The sequence below is a fragment of the Falco rusticolus genome, chromosome 12, assembly GCF_015220075.1.
Source record: "Falco rusticolus isolate bFalRus1 chromosome 12, bFalRus1.pri, whole genome shotgun sequence".
NCBI lineage: Eukaryota > Metazoa > Chordata > Aves > Falconiformes > Falconidae > Falco > Falco rusticolus.
The window spans coordinates 29,810,329-29,834,454 of NC_051198.1; the positions used below are offsets into that span (position 1 = coordinate 29,810,329).

Sequence of the window (24,126 nt, forward strand, 5' to 3'; positions counted from 1 at the left end):
CTGAAGTTTTATTTCTTGCTGGGAACATCAGAAGCCTTTTTATTTACCTTCACATCATGAAAGGAATGGCACAGTATAGAGAATTTAGAGAAACCATCCAGAGCTGGGCATATATTTCTGAAAAGAGAGTTGCAGCAATTCCCCTGCACCCATTTATCATGCTAAACTAGACGCTTGGACCAGGTTTGCTTCTGGTTCTTTTGGGCTAGCACAGATTAAATATGACCTAAGGCAGCAGCAACAGCCGAAGGCCAATTTACGACTTAGTACCAGTGTTTTGGGGGAAGCCAGGTTTGGGGGGAGCTCCAAAGCAATGCTCCTCTTTATAACCTACACGATCAGATTTGTGGGAAACAAGTACCGGCTTGGGACCCCCAAAGAACTGCGAGGAAATCATTTGTGTGAATCTCTGCAACAAATCTGCAGAAGGAAAAGATGCAATTTTAGGACAACACAGAGGCTACATTCATTTCAGCTACTTATTTTCATCTAGAAGTAACGAAATCAGCATTTCAGTGGTGATGCAAACACCTGACACCAGAGGTGCTCACTGGCTTCTCTTGCATTAAATGAAGTCAGTACCAAAGTTGACAACTGCCTCTCTTCACTTACTCAGTAGATAGGAATAGTTTTGCATGTTTTCACACGGTTCTTGGTAATCCCCGGACTTTTAAGAGTTAGGCAGCGGGCAGCGTTTCAGACAAGACTGGCTAAAAAGCATCATTTGTAGGCAGGGGAATTCAGTCAGCCCTTTCGATCCTCTACCACTGAAGTCAGTAGGATTATTCATGTGAAGCACAATCACCCTAAAGCTGGTGTAACTGCGGTCACCTATGTGTATGTTATATACAGGCCTGCTATGAGGAATTGCTGAAGAGCACAGAGTTCAGATCCAGGCTTCAACAAGCTGTCAGGTACTCGTTTAGCCAAACCTAATCAACCCCAAGTTTGAATCTGGAGCTGAACTTGCTCGTTTTATGCATGTTAACACAGAGTTTGGGTTCAGGCTACGTTCTGAAGAAGAACATGTTGGTTTTAACACCATCCTAACCATGCACACCATCCTATAACTTCATCAGACTCTGCATCAAAGACATCCAAGTCTCTTCCAAAAACTCCTTTGGGGAAAACTGTAACATTATGGTAAAGATGTTACTGCATATGAGAGAAGACTTATAAAACCCCCAGAAAATAAATGCTGAATGCCCAATAAATACCAAGGCTGTCTCTGAATTGAAAACGTTCCAGTAGCTTACAGTGACAATTCCACTCTAACCACCACTTTATTTTTATTAAAGAAACAAAAGGAATTTCAAAAACTCTACCTAGAATCACTCGTTTCTGCCAAGCGGTTGTTCATGATGGCTAGAGCACCCACCCCAGCGGAGAAACCGTTTTGTCTCGTATTGATACAAACATTCCTGGGGTAGCCGTTGGCCGTCTCGGACAGCTGCTTTTGCAAAATGGCCAGGGAGACTTTATTGGATGCTGTAAGCTCCCGCATGGAGATCATCTCTCCGGAGAGCCTCCTCCCCTCGGTGTCGCTGTCGTACTGTCTGTCAGCATCCATCGAGATGTTATGTCGCCGCAGGCGGGCTCCTGGGGTGATGGCGTTGCGACGTCCGAGGCGGGCACTTGATTTATGGCACTTTGGGCAACATCTGCATTCGAATTTTTTCAACACCCAGTTCAAAACTTGCTTGATTACGATTGAGATGACATTAAAAAGAGAGTATATGCAACATACCCCCATTAATATAAATACGAAGTTTCCGAATCTGTATAATCCCTGATTTTGGTATGCAGCATTTTGACTGCTTACCAAATCTCCAAAGCCGATGGTGCTGAAGGTGACAAAGCAATAGTACAAGGAGTCAACGTAGTTCCATCCTTCCACGGCTGTATACATGGCGGAGGCGCAGCAGGAAAGGGTAATAGCAAAAATGCCCAGGATCAGCAGCACGTGGTAAACGGATGGCTTCCACCCCACCAGGCTGCCCACCCCAGACACAGCTGGCCCCCTTCGGAAGTTGGGAGGTAGGAGACCACTTCTTCGCAGCTGTCTCTCATGGCACGCCTTCATGATGAACGCCAGCAGAGAGATAATGCGCTCCAAGAAGAGGTTGAAGAAAAGGATCGTCCCGGCACACCCAAAAAGGCCATAAACGATGAGGAATACTTTGCCAGCCACGGTTGCTGGTGTGGTCATTCCAAAACCTAAGGCAGGGAGAGAAATGGGTGACATTAATGACACGGTTCTTCATGCATAAGCTCAGGACATACGTAACTTAAGAAAGGTCCCACCTCGCTGGATGAAAGGAGTGCTACCTCTAAGTCAGCTGAGGCCAACACGAAACCCAGTTTTGTGAAGAATGAAGATGACACCAGAAAGCTCAACGAGATGACTAAAACTCAAGAGCAAGCAAAAAAATCCTCACGGAGGTGAAAGGCAACAATTAACAGAGTAACACTGCTCTGTAGATGCAGGTGAAAGCATTCCTGAGCCCAAACCTCTCCGACGTGGGATGAGGTGAAGGCTCCACGCGTATGAGCCAACACAACCCGAGGGAAAGCTTAAGGGAACCCAGCGTAACGCTTCTGTTATCAGGTCTGATTATATATACCATTCATGCTGAGAAGATGGAATTTTCCAGGTCGTACAACAGGGAAAAACCCCTCACCTCCCCAATATTACACATTGTTTGGAAAACAACAGCACTTTAAAGCCTTAACCAAATGCCAGCTGCGCCGAGCCCACCTGGCATCATCACAGGAGGAGGGCAGAGCCATCGGCAGGACAGCCGCACCGCGGGCCGCCTGGCAGGCTGCAGCACTGGGACCTGCTAACTACAGCAGGGAAAACACTGCTGCGCCGTTCAATAGGAAAAGCAGAGTATACAAACCCTGGAAAGATCCAGCAGCAATATTAATTCACCTCCTCTTTACAATAATTGTGTTTTGACATTACACACACATATAATTTTAGAGGTAAGCAGTAATGCCGACGGATACTTAAATAACAGCAAAAGCGACCTTACATTTGCATGCAAATACATACAGTAAGTTTGCGCCACATTATTTCCTGATACGTTATTTTATCGGAAGGAATCACGTACATTTCACATACTATCTCAGGAAGATTCTGCTGAAACTCCGTTCTGTACATATCGCCTTTGTTCTGCTATTCTTCCCTGTAAAAACGCTTAGTGGTTCAGTCAAAAAGCATACTGATGGGATTGAGGTGCCTGCTCGTGCCCCATAAATAAATAACCACCTCTACTCTAAATTAATGGCTTGTGAAAAATCCACACGCTGGAATTTCTTTACCTTATTGTTCCATAAAAATGCTGATCAAGTAACACATCCAGGGAGGTAAATATAAACACCAGACCACATCACGGAAGTTTGCAAAGTTAAAGGAGCTACTTCTAGCATAGAGCATAATGAAATCATTAAATCCAGTTTATTATCATGATGCACCGTTAAGCACCAACAGGAAAATATTCCCTGTGTAAAATGAGTTGAGACAGCGGCTTGAAATCTATTGATTTATTTTTGTGACGGCTGTATTTTTCTGGGTAATTTACTTCTGCTCCCTTTGTGCTTCATTGATACAAAATTTTGCATTTGTTGACAAAAGAGTGTAAACGCTGGTGACAAGTAAACTTGGAAATAGCTTTTCAACGACATGAAGGTGCACAGGGGAAGAGGTGGTCCTGCTTTCAGAACTGATCTGGCACGCTTGGGAACAGCCGTGGGCCAGCAATTTGGACTACACTGCATCAGCAGCACCTTCACAGCAGAAATAGTCTTCTCTGTAAAAGACAGTGAAAAATGTGCACAGCATTATCAGAAAATAAAAAATTGCCAAAGAGGTCATGAGATTTTGTTCTGGACCCACGGTCTCTCCATTTTGTCGTGCTAAAAGGCCACCTTTGAGCAGACCTCGTGAGACCTGCCTTGGGGTCCCGGGCTTAGCGTGGGTGACTGGGCAGCTCTTCCCAGCGCCTCCTCTGTGGGGTGAAGCTGTTCCCTGGGCTGGGCTGGCTGCTGGCAGCAGCCTCCTCGTTTGATGATGAATACCCATCCACTGGAGCCTCATCCTCAGGAGGAGCCGGGGAGCCTGCCGCCGTTGCCAGCTAGGGATGCACAGCCAGCTAGTTACGGAGAAGGCATCTGTTCGCCCATGCCTTGTCAGCAAAGCATTTCAACATGTGCTTCACAGCAAGCATGTGAACGTCACCCTCAAAATAAATGGGTTTATTGTCACACATATGGCTAGACGCTTTTATTAATTGCAAAAAAAAAAAAAAAAAAAAAAGAGAGAGAGTAACAGTCTGGATCAAGCTGTAAATGCACTCACGCTTTTTAGTATTTTCTGATGATCATTCAAGAGGCGGGGAAGTTTTATAATTTTGATGCATCTTTTTTAAAGCAGGATTTTCTGAAGCATCATCACGTTACCAAAATTCAGTATGTAGCCATGCAAGGTGAAAGGACCCAGCACAGCACTGCGAGTGCTGAGAAATATGCCCGGCAGGCAAACACAGTAACTTCAGGTCGACAGCTGGCGGGCAGAAGTGCGGTCAGGTACTCGTCGTCCAGGGTCCTCCTTTGTGAGCTGTGTTTGTCCCTTCGGCATCACACGGACCACGAGGGGGTTATCCCTGGTATGTTCTGTACCACACCGCTGAGCTCAGCCCTTGCTCAAGGCTAAGTCATGACGCCTGGATGAAACAAATTCATCCAGAACTGCCTGTGCTTTTGAGACAACAAAAGGGAAGCAGCACAGCAGAGCTTTGCATTTTTCACGGCCCTGACACGTATTGTACAGGAACCTTGGGGTTGGTTCTGTGTGGCTCAGACACAAGTATTTCCACCCCCGCCATGCTAATTCTGACCCACTCTGAGCCACCGCTTCAGATACCAGCTCTGTGGCAGCATTAATTTCAGCTGATACTTCTCCCCCTACAAACAGAATTAGTACAGATGAGTTGATAAAACTTCTAAAATAACATTCATCCCTTGGCAGCCTCTCATAGGTAAGTGCTGGCACTTAATGAGTCCCTCATCCCGACTTGCACAACAGGTTTTGTGGTTGCCACTCTGATCACCTGGATTTTTAATTTACTGTAGCTGGTGATGGATTTAAGAGGTAGTGCAACTGGACAAACTTGTGATACGCTGCCTGTCGCTCTTGCTTTCTTTTCTTTTACCCATTTTCTTACGGGGAAAAGAGATGGGTGATGCCAGAATGCAAAAAGGAATATCATATCAATATGAGCTCTTCTCTCCGGCCGGCTGGGTTTGGCTACTACCTTGTCTCACCATATTTTGAGATTAAAGGGGGTGGCAGACAGAACACAGATAAACCAAGACCAACTAATTCTGTTTCATGTCTGTTCCACACTTGCTTTACTGTCATGGCTTTCCAATAGTCTTGGTCGGTCTATTATTGACTAACACATATACCATACCGTATCAAGGAACAATGAGCATGTATTTACCCAGAGATGGAGGAAAGTTTTGGTCACCTCAAAAACTGAACACAAGGAAGTCTTCCAGCCTTTTACCACGGCACAGTGTGTCCCTGCCTCTTTCAGCCAGCCTCTCTGCTCTTCCCATGCAGGCGTAGTGCCAGGGGACACGGCTCGCCCAGCAGCTCAGCACAAGCGGGCTGTCATTCCAAACCCTGGAGCGTGACAGCACTTCGGTCATGAAAGCAGCATCACCTCTGTATCACTACATAACTATAATGCAGGTATATTTAAAGGAACGAAAAGAAACTAAAATGGTTGAACCTAACTTTTAAAAATTTGGATTCTCAGAAATAAACAAAACCCCCTCTCTACAACCAGAACACTGCTTCTAGAGGGAATGAAGTTCTTGCAGCACAAAGATTAAGCTCTTACAGGGCTGGTCCCAAGAGATGGGCATTACAGAGCACTAAGAGCAACTAATTCTGTTTCGTGTCTGTTCCACACTTGCTTTACTTCATGGCTTTCCAATAGTCTTGGTTGGTCTTTACTGACTAACACATATACCATACCGTACCAAGGAACAAGACATCCTATTCTGAATTCCACGTTCGTGTTCTGGTGCTCCCCTCAATCTCTTCTCCACCTGTTAGCATTTCATCATTATTGCCCCTGGTCCAGTCATACCTGTGATTTTCACAACTACCTCTCATTTATTCTGCAGCTCCTTACCACCCAACATCCAGAAACAGTTGCCTTGGATACAGGGTCACAGCTCAGAGCCGACAAAACTGCCGCAGATGGAAACCTTCTGCTGCATCCAGTGCTTTTGCCCAAGGAGTGAGAATACTACAAAGGTGTTCTTCCACCTGGCTTTGCTATTTCAGACTACAAATGAACAACTAACTTTCCCTTTAACATCTTTGCCAGCCTGCTTTATTAAAATACCACCCCACTTTGGGTTGAAACGGTAAATTTATTTAGAGCTTTTCCATTGCCAGAGCCTTTAATATCAACGATGCTGTACAATCACTTTTGATCTTATTTAGATTACTATCTGGAGACAGAGCTCCTCAACAGTAGCCCCTGTCCAGCACTGTGTGCATTAAGACCCTTTAAATCAGACACATGTTACACCTGAAGACATGAGGTAGCACTGCAGGTTTTGGGGGTGCTCTCACAGGTATCACACACAAGCTGGCAGTCCTTGGTAATCCCTGTACTGGAGCAGATATTTCATGGAGAAAATACTGAGTGACTATGCAGCTAAGGACAGGCTCCCATAATCAATCAATCCATCAATCAATCAATCAATCTAATCTCTCGATGCACCCATCCTTGGTAATACATATACCACTTCAAGTTGAATAAGCTGGCTGTTTCTGGCATTTCCCAACTTTAATTTCCTAACTGTAATTTTAATAACATTCTTTTAATATGGATTATTCTCCCCAAAGCCTACAGTAAATAGGTGGTCAGAGGTCTTGTAAATTCGCTTTGTAAACCAGGGTGGACTAAACCAGGTCTTTTTTCCCCTGAACTCCTCTGACTGTTCAGTACTCAAAAACATTCATGCATGCAACCAGTCCACCAGAGACTGTGGGGAAAGGTGCCCACCAGTCTATTCTGTGACCTGAAAGAGCACCACAATAAACGCAATGGATGTATTTAAAAACCATCCAGGTCACTGCTGTTGCTCCTTGTTACATCTCCACCAGTGAAATATTAGTCAGGTGTTGGAGACAACTGCTACTCAAAGGAGCCACGCTGGCAGAACAGAGCCCGGAGGTGATTAATTGAACATTAAGGAGTTCCCAGGAGCTGCTTGGATTATTAAAGGCTTTCCACAGCACCAATTTTATCCTGTTTAAACACAGCTGTGATCGGGTTACTGGTTATCCTAAGCGCTGCTATGTGGAGCATCAGGGAACACCTCAGCATCAGAATCACCATCCAGAATCAATCCCCAGAATCAAACAACAAAACACCTCATCCAGAATTAATCACCCTCAGCATTTCTCTGCTGGCTGTGATTTAAACCACAGCCTAAAAGGCCATGGCCACATCTTCATTCCTCTTTAAAGTACATTGTTTCTTGAAAGACTTAATAGAATTGTCAGCCTAAAATAACGTACGTTTCCTTGGGGGGAAAAAAAAAAGTTATTAAACTGGCAGCCATGACATTAAATAACTGAAAGGTAAAGATAATAAATGGTTGTTGGCTACCAGGTGCATGTGAAGGGTATAACAAGAGCCCAAGATGTAACAATATTTTTCCGTAGAGGGGAATGACAAAGATGAACCTAAAATTATGCCACCAGTGACTTGGGTGAGGATGAGAGACAGGGCTGGAGAGCAGCGCCTTGTCCCCTGGGCTGGGGAGCAGCACCTTGTCCCCAGGGCTGGAGAGCAGCACCTTGTCCCCAGGGCTGGGAGGCAGTGGGGCAGCTCTGGCAGACCAGGGATGCTGGGACTCGCCAGCCCCTCCAGCAACCTGTGATTTCTGCTTGTGGTCTGTGCTCCCATGGGCATCCCTTGGGAGCAGCAGGATGCCACGAGGGGCAGGAGGCACCTGCAACAGGGAGCAATGTGATGGAGGGGGCTGTGGAGGTAACCAGAGGTGCTGGTGGCTGTGAGCCTGGCACCGAAGAGGGGACTTGGGTGCTCTGGAGAGGAAATTTGGAGGGGAGAAGGTGGTGAAGCATCTCCTCTGCTAGAAAGGTGATGGGGGGGTGGCTGGAGGCTAAGAAGCTGCAAGGAAACCACTGTCTTGTGAAACCCCCTGCAGATGGGAACATGAAGCCTGACTCCAGGTGTAGGGTACTCGCACACGGAGGTGTTGCCGTGTGTGGCTGACACCCAGCTGCGTCAGCAGGTAGGTGAGGAGGGGACTCCATGCCTTATGGAGATGTCATCATGCCTGACAGAGCTGGAGCAACATATTTAGGGTGAAGGATATGCCAGACCCAAGAGGAGTAAGGGTGAGGTTTCTTCTCAGAAACCTCAAATGTTACCACCTTGATGGGGTCTAAGGCGTTGGGGGTGCCCCCTAAGGTCCCCTAGGAAAGGGGAGAGGAATATGCTCCTCAAAATCTGGCTGCTCACGTATCTTTGCCTTCTCCTCCTCCTCCCAGCAGGTTTCCCAAGTGTGTTTTCCTATGCTAACACCTTCCATCTGAGCTTTCCAGGAAAGATCTTCAGTTTTCAGTGAGTACTCAGGAGGCACATTTATCATCTCAAGTGGCCTAACTTTTGTAAATTTGAGTGATAAATGATCCTTAAAAAGAGAAATGCTGGGCCTTCAGCTTCGCCAGCAGCAGCAGTACTCCTGCCCTGTTATTTACCACAAGTAGGAGAGCTTTTACTCTCAGTTGTACCACATGCCGCCCTTTCTGTGTACAGCGTGAGGAGAAAGCGTGTACCAAAGACTAAACAAGTCCACCCTTGCTCACCACTACGTGTCATTACCATAAAAATATAGCCCAATAAATACAGAAGGAGGCTGATCATCTGGTCTGGCCAAGCTGCTCTGGCACAGAACCAAGCCAAGGGAGACGCAGAAGTGTCTCTAAATCAGTTTTACGGTTCCCTGGCTGGGGCTGGCTGCTCCTCTATGCAACTTGTACAAGCAAATGGGGACAGGCTTGTGCCAAGCCACCAGCGCTGCCAGCTGAGCAGCAGCTCCGGCCGGAGGTCTTGCTAAGCAGCCCCCCTGAAGAGGGAATACATGGGGAGGGTCACGGGCTTGAGGCTCCAAACCTTTGCCAAGCTTATGTTGGGTTTTTCTGGTTAATTCTACTGCAGCAGAGCAGATTTTCTAATGAGGGACAGGGGCCGGCTCCTAAAAGGAGACAATGGGGAATGAAGCTCCGAGAAGGAAGAAAATCCGAGGAGTATGAATTCAAACTGCACAGAGAAGAAGAAAGTCAGGACCTACGAGGTGGCGTTACTCTTGCTGACTCTCAACTGTAAAGGGATTGAGGCGTCCTGTGGCCTGACCATCTTCCTTCTCTGTCAACATACTTCCATAAACAAACTTTCTTCCAATGCTTCAGGTTATATGGCTTTTGTAAATAATATTATATATATATATAATATATAGTATATAAAAAAAATAATAATCTTCTCTGCTAAACTCTTGGGGCCAGACTCTGGTTTACAGTCCTAAAAATCAACACTGAAACTATTTCCTTCCTTTGATGCTCCCTTTCTTGGGCAAACCTTCAGCAAGATGATACTGAACTCCCTCTTGTTTGGTCAGTCGCCCTGCCCCTTGGCACGGCTGGGGTGCTCTAATGGCTCGTTAAAACTGAAAGGATATGGGTTAGTGTTGGCTAAGTTAGTGCAAAAGCACCTCACAAAGGAAGACTTCCAGAAAAAGGGGATGACAGCTGGATGCTCCTTCTTTTGGTTGCAGCCTGCCTCCTTGCGAATTGACCTCTGCTAGCCCAGAGCTGCTCTGGTGGCTGCCTCCGCACCTGACCATCGCAGGGTCCTACCTCTGGTTTGTTTTCTTTCCTTTTCCTAACAGCTGGGGACAAACACTGTGCTATAGTCTTTTCTGAAATGATGGAGGTGTTAATAATGGTAAAATATAGCCTGCACGCTCCTTCGTTGCTTGAGTCAGTTATATGATGGCAGAAAACCTCTGCCTTGCACTAGAGGGTAAGTGTCTTCAAAACCTGGCACTGACAGTTGTTGGGGCCATAGCAAAGCCCTGCTCACGTTCCTGTTGTGTGCAGAAGCACCAGCCCTGGCTTACCTAAGCACTGCCGAACCTCAGCTAAAACACAGCGGTCCCTGAGACAGTATCAGACAGAGGAAACATCCCTGAATGTAGAGTAACTATTTAAAAAAAATCTGCAAAACCAAAAGCATGATAACCACGAAATACACAAATCCCATCTCAGTAACCACAGATGTACGTGAAGGTTCAGCTCATTGACCCAAGTGTGGCCAATTCCTTCCCTCTCTGGAGCCGTGTCCAATATCTGGACCCACACACTGCCACCTCCTCTGACCTGCCCACAGTCTTCATGTAGCTGATAATATGATTCAAGGTGAACAAGGTTTCCAAAGCTGATTTCTGCTGCAGTCTTACTTTTTCATCCTTTAAAGCTGCTTCCGCTCTTATTTTCCTATGTTTTCGAAAATGTGTTTTTTTTGTGTGAGTGTGAATAATTGTGTATCTAAGCAACACCCTAACAGAAAAAAAAACTTATGCCCTCTCATTTCAAATGGAGTGTTTCAAACATTAGTATTCATACCTGCTTTTGCTGCTTACTGAAACTTGTAGTCACGTTCCAGATGCCTGAGCAGACCCAAAGTTGTGCAAAATTGTTTTTTCTGAACTGCAAGAAAATAAGAAAAATGGCATCCCCATGTTGGTATATTCTTGAGACATTTCGGGCTTCGGAAGAATACTTGCACATGTACTGCCACTCCAGTGCCGGTATATCCCATACTACTCCTCTTTTCAGGCTAAGAAATCACATTATCTGAATTTCACAAGTGATCTTGAGTGTATGTCGTATCTCCCCACGTGAGAAATCTGCTAAAACAAGATGTCACTCCTGGGCTTTCTAAGCCTTATGGATGGGAAGGCTGTCAAATGGTTAAATCACTGGCTTCTCTTTTGACTGGATTAAACAACAGACTTGCAGCGTATTTTTCTTCTGCCCTGGTGCCTGTGTACGTAGGCAGGTATTCAGAGAACATCTATTTCTTGATAGCTGCCTCAGCTCGTCGGCATTACAAAGAGCTAGCCTATAAAGGTGGACCTGTAGCATAAGAAGACCCTGAACACACAAACATCTTTCCCACTTTTGGGCCATTTTTTCCCAAATCTCTGTACAAGCTTCTACAGTTACAATTTAATGAAAATAACTGAGAAATCTACCTTGACTTCTTAATGGCTTAAATACATCTTCATGAGTCCCTTATTTCAAAAAGTTCCAGCTGAAAGCAAAGCAGCAAATTCTCAAGTATCTTTTTGCCTGGGCAGCTCTTCTAAAATTCATTCACAAAGGCACAAAGATCTAATTTTAAGTAACTGTAATAGAAACACAGGGTGACAGGACTGCCAATAACCAGTTACTTCTCATTTTCTACTTCTGCATTAATCTTCCTTCCTTAGTTAGTATGTATCTCCCTTGACTACTTTTAAATTTAATGATACCGAACAACTTTGCCACGTTATCAAGACAGTTGTGAGCTTAAGATTTGCCTTGTCCTCACAGCTTTTCCAGTAGCAGTTTTTGTAAACGGGCAAATGATTTTATCAAACAGCTCCTTTCTGCCCCTCTCATTAAAATAACAATTTGGATTTACAAAGATCTTTACACCACAGTCATTTCCACCCCCAAAGGGCTTAAAAGCAGACTTGACTCTGTACACACCGAGCACGAAAGAGGCTGTATTTTTTGTTTATCCTCAAGAGATAAATGTATTGCTTGCACAATACTCAGTCCAAGCAAAAAGATGTCAGAATATTCAATAATGAATAACCAAAAGGATTTAATCTGCTTTTCTTTTCAATCGAAATGTACTGACTTAGTTTCTCCCCCAGTTCTTACGTGGGCAAATTCCCCCTAGTTGCTGTTTCTGCCGTGATTAAATCTTTCTGCGTAAGACTTGAGAATGAATGTGAACATTTGGCCCATCATTTCTGAAGGGGAAGAAGCTGCAGTGGCACAAGCTCAGAAAGGTTAAAATTAATTGAGGAATCACTGTGGGGATACAGTTGTCATCAAGGTATTACTGCTTTTTTCATCACTGAGTCAGAAGCACTTACTATGGATTTTCAAACACGAGCAATAGCAATGCCTCACCCATATAAGTAATCCCACATGTTAACATCAAACTGTTCAATTTCTTATCTTATTCCACTCCAAAGCTTTAATTACTTGGAAAGGCTGCTAACGCTTTGCCTCATCTAACGCAATTAGATTTAATTTTCATTCTAGTTCTCACTTAATTCAAGAGAGGTTGCATCAAAATCTTCCCAAGTCTACAGCTAGGTGTAGCACCCATTGCCATGGGCAGACCCACCGAGCTCAGGAAGATGTATTACTTAACAGGAACGACAAGTGCTGCCAACATCAGCCCTACATTTGTTTTATCCGCCTAGCGTGCCAATAAAATGAGTAAGGTAGGATTTCCTAAAGCTCTGTAGACTGGTCTACTATTGACTTCAGCAGAAGCAGGCTATTGAGGAGATATAAAATTAAACATATTTGATTTGTCTGGATTGCTAGGCAATTGCCCCTTAGATTATAATTCTGTTTGTTACTTCAGTGTTTCTATTCACAAAAGGTTTTATTATCACTTCAAAGGTTTACTGCGCTCAGGAGGACTTTTACATTTCAAACGTTCACCAGCACGAACACTTACCTCTGTCCTCACCCACCGGTCGTGCACCCAGGTACGCGCTTGGTGCTGGCACACAGTGAAAACTGTCTCTTTTGGCACAGGTAGGCAAGGCTTATCCCGATCATGGGTACCTGCTAAGTTTCCAATAATACCAAGCCATCCTTGTGCTAAAAATTGCAGACAAAATGTTTCAAGATGGTTTGCTATTGCTCTAACCCTGAATTCACTATGCAAAGAGGTAAAATCCTCCTTGACTTTAACAGCTGCAACGATAAGGTAATGCTAAAGAGATGACATTGTATTTTCCAGCGCAACGCCAGGAGTAGATACTGCTACACAAAGTTAATCGCCAACAGCTCTATCCCATGCTTGTTTTCCTCTTCTCTCCACGATGAAAGGCAATTAAAGCTCGCATAATAGCAAATAGTGTGCTTGCAAAGATAAAGTGTGTAAAAGTGAGAAAAAATGATGAAGTGTGTATCACCCGTGTCAAAGTGAAGACAATCGGAGAAGGAAGAAATAGACTGGAACAAGAAATGAGGGTCAATTAACGCTAGGGAGGAGGGACAGGTGTGACGAGGAACAGAATGAAACTGTAAAGCTTGACTTCTGACTTCTTTGGGAGCTATTAACTTGAAAGACTGCGAAGAAATCAAACAGATACTCAGAACTTAATCAAGCCAATAAATCATCGGTAGGGGAGGGCGTGCTAATTGGGAGGGAGGTGGCAGGAGCTGGAGAAAGGAGGAGTGCCCGGGCAAGGCGGGCGAGCAGGGAGCGCCAGGCAAGCTGCGAGAGAAGGAAAGGGGGAATATCCCCAGCAGAGCCAAGGGGGAGGGCAGCGGCAAGGGACTGGCCAGGCTCCATGGGAACACAGCCCGTAAGGTTTCAGGCAGGATTTGGATTTATGAGCCTACAGCAAACAGGGCAGCCCAGCGATTACGGTCCCGGTAACTGGTTTACAGGGAGGTCGCTTAGTAATGCAGACCGACTGGCTGGAGCCACACACGTCGCCTCTGCTGATGGAAAGCTGTCAAAGTGCTATTTTGGCCTAACAATGTTTGGTTTGCAACCGCATCTCCAAGCTCTTATAAATGCATAGGGAACCGAAACAGGGGTATTTGCTGCCCAGCAGGACTATCACTGAAGACCAAATTGAATGTGGTGCTAAGCAGGGGGTACGTGCCCACTAAGTAGACATTGCTCCTTCAATTACCCAAGCTAGAGGGACCCTGAAGGCTGCAAAAATAGAGAACCCTTGATTACAAACTCCAGTTTGTCTGTTTTAAGCAGCCAGCACACAGTAAGTCAATATAAAACGCCCCTGACTTCTGAGATGCTGGACCGTAACTCATGTGATGCTGAGCAAATTCTTTATTCCCTGATGTGACAGATGGGCTTTGTTTTTGGGTGACTGCTCCGAGATGCTGTGGTGCTCGACACCCAGTTTGGAGACCCCAGGTTTCAGTGCTCCAGCTGAGCACCCCAAACTCCACAGCCACAGCAAAAAGAAGTGCAGTTTGGTTGTCCTTGAACTAACCTCTCCAGCTGTAAAACAACGGTCTCCATTGTACTGACGGTACTGTTTTGAAACACTTGGTTTCATAGCTAGGGTCTAATACTTAAGAAACCTCTGAAACTCTTCAGATTAAGTAATCTGAGCTGGTGTGCTCCGTAGAAATCACTCCGTTTAGATGACCGAAGCACAGCAATAGCTCCATCTTCCAGGTCTGGCATAACCCTACAGGGGCAAGCAAACCTTAAGCAGTACCGAGACTGATTATAATAGTATTTTCAGGAAACTGTTTTTCTTTTAAAAAGGGATTTATTTAAAGTACTGGGGTTCCTCCCTCCCACTTTCTAGAATAAAACCCAACAAATTTCAGACCAAAATTATTTCATTGTGGCCCTTCAGCAGGGACACCCCGAAGTCATCCTTGTTGCTGTCACCTACAGGAAGGCAAGCTATGACTAAGATTACTTTTCTGCTTGGAGCACCCAACCTATGGCCACACATTTAGGAAATTCCTGTCAGTGGCACCTGAAGAAGTCAGTACTCCCATGCAGCTGCAGCAAGCAGAAAACATTGCATGGTGCCAGGTCTTCACCTGAGGGAAAATCACTGTAGGATCACTTCTCTCCACAGAAAAATGCTGACAGTTGACCTGCTGGCCTCTGAGCCTCTTGCTGTTCTTTATCAAGAATACCCAAGTGAGAAAATAACTTTCACCAACCCACCGGCACATTGATCAAAACATAACACACACCGAAGGAATCGGATCCGGCTGCAGCAGACTAAGCTGAAACTCCTGCTGGCTGCAGACCGCATCTGGGATGGCAAAGACAAATAACCTGACACTGCAGCCTAATAATACTGCTTGCTCTTCCAACTGCTTCCTCGCTTGTTTTTTGTTTCGTTATTTTTTAACTTCAAAAAGGTCAGCTCTGGAGGCAACTGCCCCCTAATGCGAATCTGCAAAAGCTGCCTGTACAAGCCTCAGAGAACTGCAGAGCCCTGATGGAGCGTAACGCTGCTGCCGCTGAGGTGCACACGCTGGTTTGTCACTTTTTGGTTTGTCTTGGCCGTACAGACACTGAAAGTGCACTCATGGAGAGCAGAGCCAGAACCTTCCCCAGCCGCAGCTCAGATTCATATCCTGAAATACAACAGTGAAGAAGACAGGGCAAATATATTTTCCCCTTAAAGCCTTCAGACCATCTCGGTTATTTGTGGAATTTCTTGCCAAATTACCGTGTGAAGTGGCTGCTCTCAGGCAGGCTCACAGCACTGCAGTCCAACACCTGACCGCGCACGTGCTGAGCTGCCCCACTGTCTTCTGCACATCGTTGCTATCGCATTATCGCCTTCAGCACGTCTGGACCTTCAGATTTTCTCAAAAGACTATGACCCAGAGCCAGAGGATATTTTACAAGTGCGTGGCGGTGGTGCCTAGGCTGTGGAGCACAAGCAGAAATGATGTGCTGGGTGTGCCAGGTCCCTACAGAGGACCCAGGGAAGAGGGTCGAATCCAGCTGCCACCCTGAGCAAGGAAAGCAAGGCAGCTGCTGGGAGCTAGTTAGCTGGAAATAAAAAAATACCAAATGATATGTCTCCCATTATGTGGCCTTTTTTCATGTGGTTTCAGAGCTCTGCTTCTCATCTCACCACAGAGCTGTGCCTTAGCTCTGTGAGACAGGAGCAGAGCATGCCCCATCCCTTCGTGAATACTGAGCCATTTCACAGGATACCTCAGGGATAAGGGAAGGATGAACGGTCCTGTGCTCTGAACACCCGTAACCCTTGCACAGCCGGGCAGGGACAGAACTTTGCGTCTTTTCTTCCCTGGGGTCCTTCTCAAGCACCTATAACCCAGACACATTCCATCCCCAAAAAATCCACCCACAGTAAGGGTGCTTTTTAAAAATATTATGTTGAAAAATCACTTTTACATGTTGGAGTACTTATTTTGACCTCAATTTTTAATGCCCAGTATGGATTTCTATAAAGCAATTGTATCACTTGATTTTTGAAAACATCCTTACACATACAAAGCTTAAAATCCAAATTTACTAAGTCAATGCCTTGATATGTTTTACTAGATAGGCATCTCATGTTTATTCTAACATTTGAGAGAGAAAAATCTGGGTACAGAGTCTAGACTCGTGGGTTGAACCAGAACTCCAGAGCTTCGGGCATCCCAGAGCTGCCTTATGCACTAGGCAGAATGAATTGGTGCCACCAGAGCACGGGGGAAGCTAGGATGGATGCTGCTGCACTCCGCAGCATTTTACCACGGAGAAAACTGGTCAGAGTGCTGCTTTGCTTGTGCTGGGAACTATCTGTGATTTGCATTCGGGGAAGGAAGGAAAAAACTCAAGTGAAAATGAAGGTACTGCCAGTCAGACCCATGAATCAAGAACACATTTCACCGAGCTGCTCCTTAAAGAATGAGAACAAATTAATAATAATAATTGCCTATAAAAAAATACCTTTTGGAGTGCAAAATCATGACTGAATAAATGGTATAGACTGACAGCAGGAAGGCAGAAATTGGACTGAAGAGTTTTCTTAAATAGCTCTGAAAATTGAGATGTCTAGTGAAAAATAGACTCAGTGTTTCATTATTCAACCACAAATGCAAATGTGTTCAACCAAACAATGCAAAAATAAAAAACTGAATGCCCAGAGTGCTATCAAGAGTGCTTTATGGACTGCAAGCCACCACTTTGTGGGCTGTTCAGGAAGATGCTTTAAGATCAGGCTTAACATTTCATTTTAACTCTCCCTCGTTTCTTAAAGACCCCACTAAGGTGTTTCCCACCCAGAGGGTTTGTTTGCCTCCCTGTGTGACTAGGGAAGATGCAGAACTGCAGCCAGGGAAGTAGAGGAGACAAAGCACCTAACAAAGGGGAGCTGCTCGGCTCTGCAAAGGCCCTGCTCAAGGAGGGTGGATGGTGCAGCTTGCTCCAAGCCTGACAGTACCTAACCCTTGTGTTCACGGAGGGATGGAGAACTGGAGCCCCCTCCCCCTGTTCGGCTTACACAAACCCAGGAAAACTTGCAGCACTGTCCCCAGGTGACAGTATTTCATATCTATATAGGTACATTCATATATATACATATGAATGATTTAGTAGCTTTATTAAACCCAGGGAGAGCAGAGTGAGGACTCGAAAAGACCAGCGAGTTTTCTGTGAGTTGGAATCCTCTACAGATCAGAGGCTGAGTAACCTGTGGGTGATCTACCCTTGACAGACATGGTGTCTACTTGCTGTTTGTTAAGCAATGAGTAAGAAACCCTTCCGATGCGTCACTAGGAGCGTGTTTAGCTGGAGTAATAAAGTTGCTTTGACACATGTAACTGCTGAAGTTGTTGAGGAAGGCAAGCTGTTTTGACTGTAGATGTTCTTGGTGCGGCTGAGTAAAGACAGCATTCTCCTTGTGAATTAAGTGTGACGTGAAGGCAAGTGAAACCGCTCTGAACCAGGCTAATATGGTACGTGAGCAGACGGCGGCATCAAAGGTAGCCCAGGTAGGCAGGTACATCAGTGAGCTAGCTGGGAGGGAACAAAGGGACCACGAAAGAATGGCTCTGGAACCGCTGCCCCAGGTGACATTCTGATGCCTACCATTTGGTTTCACCCATGCTGGGACTGTGAGCAAGACAGCTTTGTCCATGTTTCATTAAGAGTACGGCTTTTGGGTTTTAGCGGGACAAATAGTTAATTTGCTGGGGTTTTTTGCTTTTGCCGGGCAAGCACAGCCGCCAGTAATAACTGAATACAACTGTGCGGCAGAAGAAACCTTGCCTGTGGAGAAGCAGCTAGGCTGAGCTCACCGTGGGCTTTGCCTCTCTGCAAGCTGCAGCAGCTTGAAGAGGCAAGTGAGGAGAAGCGCTGAGGTGGGGGCAGCAGTTCTTCATCTGCCAGAGCTGCACATGTAGCTACTAAGAGCTATGCCAGGATGGGGTGCAGGAGCCTTGGGATGCCGGTACTCCAGGAGAAACTACTCCTGCTGGCATGTGCCCTCAGCACAGCGGCTCTGCCATGGCCTTCGCTGAGCCCCAAGGCACGACTCCTGCTGCTGCATCTCCTCACTCAGAGCCAAACCTTGCTCTGCAGCAGGCTCGCTGAACTCACGCAAAGTACTGTAAGCAATCGAGGAGTAAGCACTAGCAGGTAGTATGCCAAGAGAAGGTACTGCTCAGGGGAACACTTGGCAGAATCTGGCCTTTGTTGTAGTCGGGGGAAAACAAGCTTCAGCCTCCATCTCTTGTGGGAGAGATCTTGACATTGTTGACTATAAAGGAAGAGCGGTGCCCTGGGCTGTGCTACAGGAATATGAGAAACACAGTCCCTGCTCCAGCCATTTACACCTGTCAAGATAGCCAAAAACCTTGCTGAGCTGCTCATCCCCTCAGCCCAGGTAAGGCAACAAAGTGGAGACGAAAACAAATGCTTGCAAATGAAGAGGCAGCATTTTACATTTCAATAAGGACAGAGAGGAGAAGCCAGGGCTGGGGCAGGAGTGCGCAGATCTGCCTTCACACACCACCTGAAGATTCTCTGTTTTCTACAGCAGGTGTAAGGAAAGAGTAGATTTGTTAATACACGGACTTTTTTTTCTCCATCCATTCAGGTCAGTCATAATAATCTCTTAAAAATATATGCTTTTGTGATGAAGAAGGCCTAACAACTAAAACGGTGTTTTAATGACTGTAATATTTATTGTACTTGAAAGGGAAAAGTTAACTGAATTATTCAATGCAAAAAGTAACAATACCCGACAACATTGCTGTAGTCACCATCACGACTCTATTATACAGATTAGTCACTATTGATAAAACATTTTCCAAACCTAATGAATGTAAGTGCAATAATTTCTTCCTCTCTAATAAAAGGAAGGCATGGCATTTATGCTCAGAAGCCCCTGGCAGAGAGAGAAAATCGTTAAGACCTTGTGTTCGCAGGGATGGGATTTCTCAAGCAATACCCTGAGAGCAGCAGACAGCCGCAGCTTTACTTCCAAGTAAATCTCTCACACGGCAGTTTTTAACGGTGCTTTTAGAGTAAAAACCTGGCAATTTTAGAGTAAAAAAAAATTCCTCCCCCCAAAACTCACCATTTCCTCATAAAGCGAGGTTCTTCCTAAACACCTATCTGATACGGGTACCTGCAGCCAGCTGTCACCAACGATGTACTGAGAGCGTACATTATGGTACAGCTAGAAGACATGCGGCTGCGTGTAGATTATGTCTTTATTTACATATACATCTTAACTATGTCAGCAATGAAAACCAGCATCAAGTTCAGCGATCAGGCAACGGCGAAAGCCTGGCTACCGCTTCAGCATCTCCAGTAGCCCGCTGGCTACCAGCCCCCGGGGCCGCCTCTCTGCTAAGGAGCCGCTGACCGTGTGGCGCACCCGCTGCGGGCAGGGAGGGAGGGCAGCGCGGGCGGGCAGCGCGGGCAGGGAGGGCAGGGAGGGCAGCGCGGGGGGCGCCCACGACCCAGTCCGTTCGCTCCTTCGGGCCGGCCGAAGCCCACCCGTGCCGCCACCCAGCCGGCAGCAAAAGTTTGCTGGGCGGGGGACACGGGGCTCCCGCCGCCGCCGGGCCGGGACAGCGGCTACCGCGCCAGCCAGCGGTCCCACGGCCCCGGCGGGCTCCGTGCAGCGGGGCGGCGGGGGACCGCGACCCCCGCGGGGTGCGGGGTGAGCGGGGACAGGGACCCGGCCCCCCCTCTCCGCGACTGCCAGGCCCCCGGTTGCCACGGCAACGCGGCAGCGCCTCTCCCCAAACTTTGGTCGCTATAACGACCGGCGCGGGGCCGCGGCCGCGGCACCCCCCGGCGGCCCCGCTCACCTATGGTGGAGACGACGGTGCCCACGAAGTAGAAGGCGCCGGGGAAATCCCAGCGCGGCCGCAGGGCGTCGACGCGGATGCCCGCGGCCATGGCCGCCTCGTAGCTCCGCAGGAAGACGCGCAGCTCCGGCAGGCTGATGTTGAAGATGCGGCTGAAGTTGTGCAGGGTCCGGTTCCAGCGGAGCTGCGCCGCCGCCTCCGACGGGCTCTCGAGGGCCGAGAAGACGGTGGCGCCGGCGCTCAGGTACGCCGCGATGAGGGCGGCCAGCAGCAGGAACCGCCCGTTGTCCTCGTTGAGGGGCGCCAGGCGCCGCCGGCGGCAGGAGCCCGCCGCCCCCCGCGGGGGCATCATCCGGTGCGCGGCGCGGCGGGCGCGGCGGGCGGCGGGCGGCCCCCGGCGGGGGGCGCGGGCATGGGGCGGCGCGGCGCGGAGCCCGGCGCGGCGGCGGCTTCGCTGCAGGGGCCGCGGCTCTGAGTCATCCCCCGGCGGGGCTGCCCGGCCGGCTGGCGGAGGCGCCCCGGGGCCGCCGCTCTCGCCCGCCCGCCCTCAGCCCGACGCCCCTCGCCCGCGGGGCCGGGGGGCTGCTGCGGCGCGGCCCGCCCCGGCCGGCTGGCTCTGGCCATGCGGGGCGGCGGCGGCGGCCCCGCCGCGGGGGAGACCGCCGCGGGGAGGCGGAGGCGGAGGCTCCGCTCGGCGCCCGGCCGACGGCGGGCGGAGGGCGGGAGCGTGCGGCGCGGCCCCCGGCAGCCGCGGCCCCGGCGCGAAAGGCCCCCCCGGCCCCGCTGCCGCCGCCGCCCGCCCGGGCCGGGGAGCCGCCGCCGGTGCCGCGCCCCCGGGGGGCCGCCCGCAGCCCGGGACGGGGGAGGGACGGGGCGGAGCGGGGCGGCCCTGCCCTGCCCTGCTCTCCCCTGCCCGCTGCCCTCCCCTGCCCGCTGCTCTCCCCTGCCTTGCCTTGCCTTGCCCTGCCCTGCTCTCCCCTGCCCGCTGCTCTCCCCTGCCTTGGCTTGCCCTGCCCTGCCCACTGCCCTCCCCTGCCTTGCCCTGCTCCCTGCTCTGGCCTCCCCTGCCTTACCCTGCCCTGCCCGCTTCGCTCCCCTGCCCGCTGCCCTCCCCTGCCTTGCCCTGCCCGCTGCTCCCCTGGTCTCTGCTGCCCACTGCGGCCCCGGACGGCTGCCGCCCCCCTTGCCGTTGCCTTGCTGTTGCGGAGGTTTTTAGCTTTAAAACCTTTTCTCTATGCCCGGTGCCAAGTGAGGTGGTTTTGAGGGAGCTAGCGGTGGTCGGTGGAGGGCTAATTAATTAATTGCAGCCATTTCTAGGTGTACCGATTGTTGTTTCTGCTCTGACTCCAGTTTCTGGGCTGCACAAAGTTGGACCCAAGAAAATGACACATTTTGGTTTCGGTGCCAAACGCCCATTCAATCATAGCTAGCATCTGAAAGGTGATTTTTTTCCCCCTAAGCCGGTGGATTCTTTCTTCGCTGTTTGGCTTGGAACAAACACTACAGCCGTTCTTATCCATTAGGCTGCAGTAAGAACTGCAGTCCTTTCCTGAGAGACTTGTAGTAAATAATAACATTTGTATTATTTTTTTTTAAAAGAGAATTCACACTGATAAAGTATTGCAAAGAGGATGGGAGTGATGCCAGTCCTGAAAATGTGTGTGCAGGGGATGATAACATGTAGGAAAGGTCTGGGCTTTGAAGAGCAAATTCTCCCCGCAATTTGCAGCTGCCAGTGTCAGTCCTGCCTGGACAGGAGTTTGTTCCCTGGTTTATGTTGGTTTTAACCTAGGTTTCATATTTTTAATACAGGAGAATCCTTTCTGCCTCTAGGTAGATACTTGGTGCCTTCTAGCAAGATGGATATTTACCGTCACTAGGACTTCTCCGTAGCTGTTCTTCACACATTTATTTCTTATTTTGGATCTGAGATATTTTGCTCTACCCTGAGATACCATGTTACTGGCAGTTATCTTCTGGCCACAGCCCTAACGGGAGAATTGCCTCCCTTCCTAACACACTGCTCATACTCCCCAGGTGAAGAAAATACCTTGGGTTTACACCTGTGCTTCCTAGGAAAAGACCGCAGCTAAAATGCAACAACTTAGTTTACGAAGTACTGGAACGTCATGTTTTGATAGCCGCTAACATGTTTAAACATTGCTTTTTGCTGTTGTTGCTTTTGTGCCAAAGCTTTTTGTTTAGTAGAGGTGGAAGGAAAGCATCCAGAAGTGTCAAAGGAGATTTCCAATCTCTCGGTGTGCTCAAGGCGACCCGTACCACATGCAACCCTTAAGAGAAAAAGCAGCTCCTATTTCAAAATGTCAGTTGTGTCCCGTTATAAATACTAAAAGGAAATAAAAATAAAATAATTAAACCAATAAATCACAAACCCAATAGCTGTAGGAAGTAATAGCAGATCTTGAACAAAAGAAGCAGGGGGCAAAAAAAAAAAGAGAAAGTATATCAGACCTAATCAAAAGCCCATTGAAACGAGAGGGCAGTCTCCCATGGATAGTCAAGGAGTTAATATAATAGGTCAGATACGGACCATTTAGTGCCAATGGCTATAGTTAGAAATAAATTTCTACTCCAGTAATCCAGGAATGATAATATGCAATCCACTGTGTCGCATGCTGTAAACCTAAGCTAATTTACCTGAATACATGGGAATTATGTTGCTGCAGCTGGATATTGGGGGTTGGATTCCTGGTATTTTTGTGTTTGCAGGGAAATAACACTGTTTGTGGTTTGTTTGTTTTTTGTTGTTTTTTTTTTTTGCCTATTGAAAACATTTTAAAATGAGGGTCCAGTTCTCTGGAGCGCTCAGCAATTTTACCTACTATGAAAGGCCAGTGATGTTTTTAGTGGGAAGGTGGTTAGAAAAGTTTGTGTAACTCATGTTCACACGGTGCCATGTGTTGTCCCCTCTTGGGTGACGGGTGGACCATAGATGGAGACTGAAAAATTGACTGTTTCCTTGGGTGCCATGACTGAGTCTTTTCCAGGCAGTAAAAGCTGACTGACTCTGGAGTCTGTGATGTCCTGCCTGGGAAAGGATGACGCTGGTGGGATGCTGATTAGCTTGAAGAACCATGTAACAGGTACACAAGTATACCAGTAACTTTCCATGAAGAAAAAAAAAAGCTAAGTTGAAGCAGCAAGGAACACGGTTTAGCTGCTTCAGCATGGACAAGACAATATTTCAAGCATCACCGAATCATGGTTTCTAAGAATTAGAGCTGTTGACAGATTTTCAAAATGTTTTGACAACTCATTTCACTAAGATTTTTTTACTTAGAGTCTTGAAAATTTGTCACCATTTTGCAGAAATACTGCAATTTTTTTGTGGTTGTAAAGCTAGGGGGGGAAAAAAAGAAATGTCCACCTATTTTTTTCATTATAGTCTTGCTGAAAAGTCCTTTGCAAAGTAACTAACTCCTGGAAAAATTCCATTAGCTGGATACAGACCCTCCACAGCTACAGGACTTTGGCTTAAAGGAAGGTCAGGGGTTTGATTGATCTGATCCAGACACCGGTTTGTTTGAGGAGACGTCCTGAAGCTGCTGCTGCATCTCTGCTTGGGGAAAACTCCTAAAGGCTGTCATTTGGTTAAATGAATGATGTTTTTATAAGCTTACTTGAATAACTGAATCAAATCTCTAAGCATCTGGCAAAAATATCACCGTCTTTAAAACCATTTGCCTGGGATTTTTTTTTAAAAGCTGATGCTGGTCAAGTGTGAATCGGGTTTTATGCTAAAGTTGGACCTGTGCGCTGTGGGCGCGTTGTGTGCATGGTGCCAGCCGTTTTGTTTGCCAGGAGGCCAGTGCTTGTGAGAGATTTTAATAATAAACCGGTAATGTTTACATTATTAGATTGGTTGTTTAGAGTGAAGCTCGTGCAAAGAAATG

General features: G+C 47.4%; 1 protein-coding gene across 1 annotated transcript; it reads right to left on the bottom strand.

Annotated features, from left to right (window-relative positions):
- Window positions 1-1,252: 1,252 nt before the first annotated feature.
- Window positions 1,253-20,564, bottom strand: KCNK12 (potassium two pore domain channel subfamily K member 12). Its single transcript, XM_037405209.1, has 2 exons — window positions 20,213-20,564; window positions 1,253-2,217 (listed from the first exon to the last, which is right to left on the bottom strand). The coding sequence occupies exons 1-2, from the start codon at window positions 20,562-20,564 to the stop codon at window positions 1,322-1,324; spliced, it is 1,248 nt and encodes a 415-aa protein (XP_037261106.1). The 3' UTR covers window positions 1,253-1,321.
- Between the last annotated feature and the right edge of the window lie 3,562 nt (window positions 20,565-24,126).